At 40.7% G+C, this 10966-nt stretch overlaps 1 protein-coding gene across 1 annotated transcript in view; it reads right to left on the bottom strand.

Annotated features, from left to right (window-relative positions):
- Positions 1 to 1709: 1709 nt before the first annotated feature.
- The window catches only part of chst10 (carbohydrate sulfotransferase 10), a 93080-nt gene continuing 83823 nt past the window's right edge, over positions 1710 to 10966 (bottom strand). Inside the window, exons 5-6 of the mRNA XM_038818726.1 lie at positions 5646 to 5751; positions 1710 to 5452 (exon numbers count right to left, since the gene is read on the bottom strand). Of these exons, the coding sequence (XP_038674654.1) occupies positions 4915 to 5452; positions 5646 to 5751 (644 nt within the window). The 3' untranslated portion in view covers positions 1710 to 4914. The remainder of the gene's footprint in view (positions 5453 to 5645; positions 5752 to 10966) is intronic.

The following is a 10966-nucleotide window of genomic DNA, read 5'->3' as shown; positions in this document are numbered from 1 at the left end:
CGTCTGTGCGGATTATCCTAGCGCCTGGGAACTAACGGTCTCCCCAGTGAGGCCTGGACCGGGCGCCGTTTAGCACTGATCCACATCAAAGTGGACCAGGCGGAACGGCACAAGGGGGGTTTCCCAGGCCATCAGGGCTCTGGGCAGGTTGGTACCTTGGCACTCCTGCTGCCACTCAGCAACTTGGCAGTGCCACCTAAGCACCCTGGAAGGGAGACTGCCAGGGTGCCAGGCTGGCAGTGCCAAGGTGCCTTACTGCCAGGGGTCCCCTGCCCTTAAGAGGTGAGGTGAGGGGGGTCTTGAGGATCTCCGAAGAGGTAAGTTAGGGGGGTAGTCTTGAGGCCATGATGGGGTGGCTGAGGGGGTCGAGGGATTGGGACGGCATTTAAATATGGCACACCGATCTCTTCCTGCACTGACGAGCTCAGTGAGATAAGTGCAGGCAAGACGGGGCATTCCTGACCGAGATAAGAAAAAAACAAAGTCCCACTTGATAGCGGGGTCATTCTCGGCACTGCAGGTGCCATGAAACACCCCAATATTAGCACCCAAAACAGGACTGTTCTTTTCCCCGTTAAATCGTGCCCAATGAGTTGAATGTTCAAACAGAATTTTTGGAAGACCTGAAAAGAAATGAAAGCTGCCAAAAGATATATGAAGGTCAAGCGAAACAACAAAAGAGCATTTAAAACTAAAAGGCATGAGAATAGCCAAGTACGATGATGAAAAGAGTTAGAAGGGAGAAATAAATGAACATGACTTCAAATGCAAGAAATCCTAACCTAAAAATAGAAAATGCTTTAGGCACACAATGCCTGCCTACATACAATAAGAGAAAGAAGAAACCAATATTCTAACACAATCCCCATACCCACCACATTCCCAGCCTCTAAGAAAATAAGAGATATTGCAAAGTCTGAAGTTGCTATGGTCAATGTTCAGAGGGCTGCAGCCCAGGAGATGTACCTGTGTATTTGTGCACTGAGCTTGGCTTGAGTAGTGTAGAAAGTCAAAGGCAGAGATTTCAGAATGGGAAATGGAGATGAAATTAAAGTGACAGTGATAGGGATCAAAAGCAAAATACTGTGGATGTTGAAAATCTGAAATCAAAACAGAAAATTCTGGAAAGATTCAGGAGGTCTGGCAGCATCTGTGGAGAAAGGAACAGAGTTAACAGGTCAAGATCCTTCTGATGTAGGGGTAACACATGCTAAGAGAAACATGATAAAGGGATTGAAGTCACAGTAAAAGAGTAGGTTACAATGAGACTTTTGAAGTTGGGAGAGATGATGGCATGTGATGGTTCAAAGATTTAGCTGCCGATGATGAAATGGACAGTGAAGCAATACAAAGATCAGGACTATGAGATAGCTTAATTTAGTTTAAAATTTAAGTTTTATACGTCTTTTGAATATTATCCGGGTTTATTAAATATTAAGTCACAAATCCTTACCAGTCTTGTGTGGTTTGTTTCATATCTTCACACGTTTTTGTTCCTTTGGGGAACACTGGGGAACTGATGTAAGGGTTTCCCAGATGTTCATCAACATGTCATGAATGCTCCTTCTATTTCAACAAGTTCTGGAGGGGGACTTGAATCCAGAGCTTCTGGTTCAAGGCAAGGGTGTTACCCATTGAGACATAAGACCTCAATTCTGATGTGGCGATGTCTATAAAACCATAGGTACTTCAGTACAAGTCACAGCACATGAATTTCAATACTCTTTTATTAGACAGAATTGCTTCTAGAACTCCAAATTCAGAATTACAAAACACAATTAAACCCAAGAAAATGGAAATTAGTGCAAATATTCATGGAGTGAATAACTATTGTTAATGTAAGCCAAATAGGTGTCCCAAGATGTGAAATTCAGAACCTATAAAAAAAACTGCACCAGTCTCAAGATCAGATAAACAAAGCAATTTTACAGAAAAACAAATGTGAATTATATTCCTTTAACTGGGTATGCTTTTGAAATAAATGTATATATGAACACTGTACCCAAACAAAATTAGCTATAACTTTATTCTAAAGTGGCTTTAGGCCTCTAACTGAAAATTGCTTTTCAATTGTAGCAAGATTAGCTCCTTAGCTCTAATGCAATTTAAGTATCACTAATAGTTCAATTCTTCAATAATTGTATCTGGAAATATAACATTGTTTATTGGAGAAAGTGTATTTCAAATATCATGCCTAGTGGTAGTTTACCACCTGCAATGAATTCAATGTTAAGCACTGGGACTCCTGCAGATGAAGAATTGGTTCAGTTTATAGCTTCACCAAGCTTTTCAGTAAGATGATCTATCAATACTTTTGAGAGTTAAGGTTCACTTCAGAAAAAATTCTACAGACAATCGATACTTTTGAGAGTTAAGGTTGACTTGAGGGTCAAAGGTCAAACTTGACTGAATATGAAGGAGAAAAGAATTCTCCAGGCAATAATTAGCATCTAAATTGGAACCACACTGTCATTGTGGGCATGCAAATCATATCCTACTGTATGCTTCAAGCTATCTGCTTTTTGAATATTTTAGAATTAAAGTTGTAGTATCCATTTTCTTGCCTTTCTAAACATTTACATGCTAGGTTATTATTTCATTTGTCCTGCAGGTAATCTCAGAATGCTTAAACAGGATAGTAATGGCAATAAAAGTATCACAACTTGGCAACAGTTTTCAAAATGAAAGTTATTTTAGCAGATTAAATTCATGAAAGACTAAAATTTAAAATACGTAGAAAATTCATTTCCCAGCATTGTGTAACTAAGTGTTAATAATATTGTGATATTTCCATCAGCCTACAAGTAATATAAACGTTTGGCTTAAAAACGTGTGAGCATGTTGTTTATTCGATCACAGGATGTGAATGTCACTGGCTAGTATTTGTTGCTCATTCTTAATTACCCTCGAGGTGGTGGTGATGAGACACCTTCTTGAAACACTGCAGTCCACATGGTGTAAGTACACCCACAGTACCACAAGGAGTTCCAGGATTTTAACCAAGCAAGAATAAAGGAACAGTAATATAGTTCCAAGTCAGTTTGGCATGTGGCTTGGAGGGGAACCTGCAGGTGATGGTGTTTCCATATTCCTAGACCTCTCCTACATTCCTCTGAAGGGTATTTCCTTGAAATGGAGCTTCCTCAAATTATTTTTATAACAACATTAACAACTGCATTTATTTGGCACATTTAACATCGAAAAATCGCTACGGTGCTTTATAGAAGGTTATTCAGATAAAGGTCAACAAAGGAGATATTAGGAAAGACGAACAAAAGCGTAGTCAAAAATGTGAGTTTAAGGACAATCTTAAAGGACAAGGGGGAGGTGTAGAAGTTTAGAGAGCGAATCCCAGAGCTTAGTGCCGAGATGGCTTAAGCCATGACCATTAATGGTGGGGCACAAGGAATGAAGAATTCAGAAAAGGCTGATGTTGAAGAAATGAAGAGTTCTCGGAGCATTGCATGAGTTCATGGTTAAACCTGAGGAAGTGGGGCATGGGAGGCATTGTAGTCAGTGAGGACAGGGTGATAGGTGAGCGAGACCTGGTGTGGGGGCAGGATATTGGCAACATAGAATTCGGTTGCAATAAACGGTTTGGAGAATGGAGGGTGGAATGCCAGCTGGAAGAACGTTAGAATAGTCAAGTCTGGAGGTGGCAAAGGCATGGATAAAGGCTTCAGTTGCAGACAGGTAAGATAAGTTGGAAATGAAAGTCGGTGGTTTTCTGTCACGAGAATGGTGCAGTCATGTATTACAATGTTTACCATAGATACAAGAAAAATGTATTTTGTGAAGAAAAGGTCCTGACAGCCACGAGGTTAAAACAATTTCATATGTATTTTGTGCACCAGTTTAAATATATTTCTGAAGGACAACTATTTACATGAATACGGTACAAACATCAGCTCGCACAAATATCAGAATCATGACACATGGAAGTTCTAACATGTATTGCTCAATGTGGTTAGCAAAATAGAACCTGTTTTTTGTGACATTCATTTTTTAATTAAAAAAAAAAACATTTTTTTAACATTGCATCAGTAGATTAATTTAAAAGTTTAGAAATAGCTGTTGCTTGGTTGGCCGCTTGATATTCAAGCTCCAAGGTTTGCTATCTTTCCAAGTTGCTTGAGCAATTCCCATCAATTCTTAGTCACCACAGGTGCTGGTTGTTGAAAGGAAAAAACTACATCAAATCTTCTGTCGTTAAATAGCGTTTTTTATTGACCTCCGAAAATACTTTTGTTTCCCACCTAGCTGCAAAAGATTGTATGAGAGATGGTGAGCAAGGTAGTTGTGGGAGTGAGGAAGAGAGGAAATTGAAAAGTTCACCAGAAGTACCAATTGTCAACTAGTTAATTAACAACAATGACAAACAGCCATCCCTGAAAATGGATACTGCAACTTTAAATGTGCAAATTTTAGTTTTATTATCTATAGTACTTTTTCAATGCTTACACCTAAACTCAACTAATTAGAATGAGTCATAAAAATATTTTGCCAATATCTGTGACTGTATGAGTGACAGTGACAATTCAACAAAAGAGTAAAAAGGCATATGCAGAAACATCTTCCAAGTGATGTGCTGTTCAGCAATTAAATTAACTTTTTTACTGTTCTTGTTCTTGGAAATATTTTCACTACACTTTCATGGTCTGTAATGATGGTTTGATGTGCTCCATGCATCATACAACTGCTTATCTACTTCTAAAATGCATAAAATACTGTTTGTTATTCCTATGCTCATTTACTACTGCATACATGCATGGCCGTTCAAGTTTTCCTTTCACTCCATGTACCTTCACTGACCTCTGCTGGTGGTAGCATTAAAATGTCCAGTGTTTAACAAAAAAACCCAGTCAGAAATGTAAATACCCATTGTATTCTTATTAAACTGGGTTCTTGGCTAAGTTAATTTAACAAAAACTCGGGATCATCATAACCAAACAGTTTGAAATCTCCTTGGAAACGAGCATCAAGGCGTTTTATATCTCGTTTACTGATTCCAGAGAAATACTGCTCGACCTTGGTTTTGTTGTATGCTGTAATACCTGGTGGGATTGGGGGATAGGATACCAAATTACTCATTCCTGCTTTCTTTAAAATATATGGTGCATCCTTTTCCAGTGTTTCATGATGTCCTATGACATTATACTTGATTTCACAAGGTGCACAAAGCTCTACATATGTAGCCCAGTGAATAATGGATTCTCCTATCTTTACGTCAAGCCACTTATGGTTAGGATCGCCTAAATATCGAATAAAGTCATCAAATTGGAGTCCTTTAGTCTCTGTGCGGTTTCTTCTATACTTCTGAATAATTGCTGGAGCAATATTATATCTGTACCATGGTTCAAATCGAGGATTCTTTAGAAACTTGTCTTTGAATGCAGAAATAAGTCTTTCAAAGGGATCCCTAACAATGAAGAATTTGAAGTATGTATTCAATCTGGAAAACAACAAAAATGAAAATTATTATAATGCTAGTCTGGTACTGATACTTATTCAAAACATGCTCTAAGAATGAAACAAACACTACAACTGTGATCCGATAGGCAGAGTTCAATAAATAAAGTTCAAATAGGTGATGTAATCAGGATATGTTTTATGTGGAAACATTGTCAAAATAAGTTTATTCAAACCTTTTTGTTATTTCGGATTTACTGTATGACGACAAGCGAGGGAGCCCATTCTTCTCATGATTATGGATCAAAAGCTCAGGAATGTCTTCAATAGATTTAAATTCTCCTGTAAAAAGAATAAAAATATTAAATACAACACTTTCATATTCCAAAACCTAGTATTCCAAACACCACATAGCAGACAGGGACAAAGCCTTAAAAGAGATTGATTGCATTGAATAACAGGATATTCCAAAGCATTGCGAGCACAGAAATAGGCCATTTGGTCTAATAGACCCTGGCCAGTGTTCTTGCGCTACTGAAGCCTCCTCCATTGGTTTTCCCATTGGAACAATGTTATAAATGGGGAATTTGTGCCTAAACCAAAGTGCGATACCTATTTTTGCTGAACAGTGGAAAAAATTGCGAAATCTTGCTTCAGTATAATTGCCTTACAGCAGTATGTTTTCCATGAAATAATAGAGCCTGCATTTTCATAGATATTTCTATACTGTATCTGTGAAGCATTTTGCCCTTTCTGAGATTGTGAAAGGCAGAACATAAAGAAACATTATAGTTGGTAAAGACCAACGGCTTGCTGGCATGTCGAAACCGGCATTGTAAAGTGCTGTTTGTTGTAACTCGGATGTCGTAAAGTCAAGGGCTGTCTGCATCTTTATATCCCTTTCTCCGTCATGTGTTTATCTAACTACCCTTAAATGCATCTTTATTATTTGTCTCAAGTGTTCCTACAGATGTAAGTTGTAAAATAAGTAAGACTATGAGGGGGAGTTCAGAAATGAATTTGGTGTAATGGTTTACAGTAAGTCAATAGAGCTAAACAAGAAAAGTGGTGACAGATAAACATGACATTGTGTGAAGCAGGATGTGGGTATTGTAATTTTGGATGAGCCAGAGATATTAAAGGGGGCTAGATAAATTGATTCTGGAGGTAATAAAATTATGAATGAGAGGTCTCAGCAGTTATGCTAGAACATAAAAAAGATAGAAATGAGCGATGACGATAATTAATCCATGGTCACATGGTTTGACCATATGCCAATGGAACTTTGGGTATCAGATTTTTTTCCAGTTGTCACAGCTATGCTTTAATTCCATGGATCCAGAAGGATGACATGAACTATAAAAGAACTCTAGCTAACTTGTTTTGCTGCGTACAAAATTAGTCCATCATCAGAGTGGAAGTCTAAACACTAGCTGCTGCCCATTGTGAAAAATAGGGCCGGCCAGAACTTGACTGGAGCTCTCATAGTTAATTCTGAAGGGGCTACACATGCATCAGGGGACTCCTTAATTAATCTACACAGTGCAAAGAAGGGAAAATCAGTCTCCTGTCTTTTCATGAGGGAAAGGGAAGTAGGTAAGAGAAATGCCTTAAGAATCACCTTAGAAAGGTGCCTTAAAATTGCAACCAGCATCAGACTGAATAGTAGGAAAGGAAATTACGAATAGTAATTCAACCATGAAGACTTAAACAAACAAATCTTTCCTGATTAGAACAACAAGACAAACCATCATAAACACAGATGCGGAAATAGCTCGTTATGGGTGACATAAAGATGCATCATCTTATCTGAACCTTTGTGCGACCCTCGCTGTAGCGCAGATTGTTGATCTAACATGACTAGTTTTTGATGATGCCTCACTGATTTTGAAGATCGGAGAATGTGGAGAACAGAGTGATGCAAAGAAAGAGAGCTTCATAAACAGAGTGTTGAAGTCAGGAATTCAGTGCAAGTTGGAAATGGGTGCAGAAGAAGGGGCTACTGCTGTCAACCAGTAGCCGCTCTCCCCCCCCCCCCCCACGCCACACTCAACATCACCTTGTAGATCTCCGAGGAGGACACGGAAGACATGTAACAGCTATCACCCACACCATCCACCACTGCAGACATTGGTGGACGAAATTAGCGGACAGCTTTCTGGTCCACTATCTGGTGAGCACCACGCTGCTTCGGGTGGAGAAAGGCGTGACTTAGAGATCAGAGAGTCAGAGGTCTGCTGGATCCCGGGATTTGGCTGTATCCAAGCCAGGTGCCATGCCTCTGGACATATTCGTCCCTCAGCTGCTGGAGATGCAAAAGCGAGATCTGAGAATACCAGGAGGGGTTGTCAGCAATATTCCTGCGACTGCAAGGCTGAATGGAGGACTCCCAAAGCCTTCAGTTGCAGGAGAAGTTGCTGGCATTGCATGGCATCCAAACCAACACTGCAAGGGTGGTGTGTGCAGTGGAAAGCTTGGGGCAAGACATCAGAACCATGCCTGGAAAAATCCAAAGCGTGGCTGAGTCCCTGAGGGGTTCAGACAATGGCAGATCTCCAGGACTGGCAACACCAGATGACCTTGAGGCTTCTGGAGCTCACTCCAGCTGCCCCTGTATTCCATGGAGTAACCCAGGGGTCTACGAGCACCCAGCGGGAGCAGGAAGCACTGGGGTACACCCTGGGGCCTTCTGCCCAGGAGAGCCTGAGAGTGACCAGCCCTTCTGAATCCCCCCTTCCTGATCCCAGTGTATCTCAAGGTGATGGGCAGAACAGGGCAACAACAGTGCCACCCAAAGGTGGGTCGGGGCTCTGCAGGTCTCAGCCCTCCAGAGGACGCCTGCTAAGGATATCCCAGGCAACAGGGTGCGGACGAAAGCTTGAATTTTCACCCATATCTTTGACTTGAGAATGTGGACAGCTGACACTGTTAAGAGTTAACTTCTGATGGCAAATTAATTTGAAGAGCATGAGTCTCCATAATGTTAAGAGGGCACAATAACTCTCCGAATCAGGGATAGGCAAGACAAAGAGGCAGTGTTCTCACTCAGATTGCATCACCCGAGCCTCATTGCAGTCATCCATTTATAAGACTCCAAACAGCCACTCCATGATTTCAAAATGCCTGTCCCCCCACACCAAAACCCGAATACCACCCCCCTCCCCAAACAAGGCTGGTTACCATCTTGCCTTTCGTTTCAGGTCTCATTCAACCAAGCCCCTTCGGGCAGCCTCCTTCAGTCTCATCACAGCCTTCCCCCACCTCATGAGCTCTGAACCCACAGATGTCCCATATCACGAACAGCTGAGTAACTCAGCACTCATTTTCATTTCCTGACAACACAGCCTGCAGACCGACACAGCGCACTGAAAACTTTTAAAACTACACAGCATGCAAGCTTCAGGACAAATAACAACAGCCGCTATCTCTGTACCGGAGGAACACCCCTCTCCCCCCCCCCCCCCCCCCCACCAAGTTGGCCAGTGGAAACTGTCCCCTCGTACACCCTGGTAGAAGGTGGAGATGGCGCTCACCTCCTTCCTCCCTCTCAGAGGTCATGGCGCCTGCTTCCCATTTTTAAAAATCAGTAGTAATTCGCACCCACCTGTCTTCACGCTGGTGGGTGGGAAGATTCAATGAGGTCTGAAGATTGGACTTTAAACTTGCAAATTATATTAAAATGGATTCAAATTAATTCAAATAAGGTTCTTTCCATTCCTGGGTTTGAACCTAATCGTATCATCGGAAAGGGCCAGGAACATCATACTCTGAAACCTGGCCAGTGCAAATCCTGTTTTTGGCCTATCAGGATATTTTCCGGCCATTACAGGATTTGTGCCCGTGGCTAACTGACCAATAGGATCGCGCCCTTTGTTTCATAAGGCAAACACATCCCTTAGGTGGAGAACTTTAGAGTTGATTATTAGTCAGGGATAGGAGGATGTGGCTACAAGTCAGGCAGGTAAGGGGATCCAGGAAGCAGGGATGAAAGAGCCTCAGTTCTTGACTTTGACTGATAGTTAAGAAGTACCCAAGATACTTGCTACCTGTGTGGATGAGAACAAGGATTGTAGAGTGAATAAGCAAACTGACAATAGCATCATGGTACAGGAGGTCAGACAGGTGGAGGTAGTGAAAAGAATATAGTGGTGATAGGAGACAGTATAGTAAGGGGGACAGATATGGTTCTCTGAAGGCATGACTGGCTGTTTCAAAGGTTCTGTTGCTTTCCCAGTGCCAGAGGTAAAAGTATCCCTTAAAGAACTTGGATTGGGAGCAGAAGATCCAATTGTCACAGTCCATGCAGGCACCAATGACAGATAGAACTAAAAACAATGTTCTACTGAGAGAGTTTGAGGCGTTAAAAGTCCACATTTAATTACATTTTTTTATTTATTCAAGGGACGTGGGTTTCATTTGCAAGTCCCTTAAGTTCTTAATTTTCTTAAAATTATTTTTTTCTACAGATATTAATTTCAAAAAGTAATACACCCATTAACCTTTGGTTACTCTCTTTTTCTGGTATGTAACTTGTATCTTCTAGTGCGAAGACAAACTCAAAATATCTATTCAACATCTGTTATTCCCTCACTCCTCATGATAATTTCTCATCTCTGTCTCTGAGGGAGCAATGTTTATCTTAGCTGCTCTCGTCTTTTTTATATAATTGTAAACACTGTTACAATCTGTTCATATATTCTTGGTTAGTTTCTCTAATTCTACATTTTCCTCTTTTTATTAACTTTTTGGGCACCATTTCCTAATTTATGAAACTTTCCCAACCCTCATGCATACGAAATTCTTAGCAACATTATAAACCTGGTATTTTAATCTAATACTATACTTAATTTCCTTGGTAAGCTTCAGATAGATCTTTCCCACTGTGTATTTGATTCATAATTGAAGGTATTTTTGTTGAAAATTTTGAATTATTTCTTTAAGCTTCTTTATTCTGAGTGTAAATTGTGGCTCCGCTGGTCGCACTCTCACCTCTGAGTCAGGAGGCTGTGGATTCAAGGCCGTTGCAGAACTTGAGCTCAGCACCTTCTGCTGAACTTCTTTAATTGAAAGGCCACCCACTGTTGGTTAGAACCTCAATAAGGTTCTTTGTTGACATTTCCTAAGGGCTGTATATTATAGCTGAGGTCATTATGAATGCTTGGCTGAGTTTTAAAAACTACAAAATCACTTTTCTCAGTTGAGGGGGTGGGTTCACATTGTGATTGACAGTTTAAAGAGGTGTTTAATGGACTAGCTATCTTTGAAATAGTTACTGAGTAGAAGTATATTTGTTTTTATAACAGATTGAACATTTGACGGGATTCAACATTTTTGAATGCACTTTTTGAATGGAATCTTTTTTCACTATCGAGTCTGCATGAGCGACAACTATTTTTTCATTTTCACATGGCTCTTGAGGTCTGCCAAGGTGGATATTGGGCAATTGGTTATTGGAGGTGGTGTATGAGGGATTATGAGGGACCGTGGGCATCAGTTGGCATTGAGGGGCCATGAGGGCATAAAGTGCCTGGGGATGGGTGAGGGCATGAGTTGGCGT

Source organism: Scyliorhinus canicula, chromosome 14 (assembly GCF_902713615.1).
Source record: "Scyliorhinus canicula chromosome 14, sScyCan1.1, whole genome shotgun sequence".
Classification (NCBI taxonomy): domain Eukaryota; kingdom Metazoa; phylum Chordata; class Chondrichthyes; order Carcharhiniformes; family Scyliorhinidae; genus Scyliorhinus; species Scyliorhinus canicula.
Note: the sequence above shows the minus strand (reverse complement) of the source record. Positions and strands in the feature narration are given on the sequence as shown.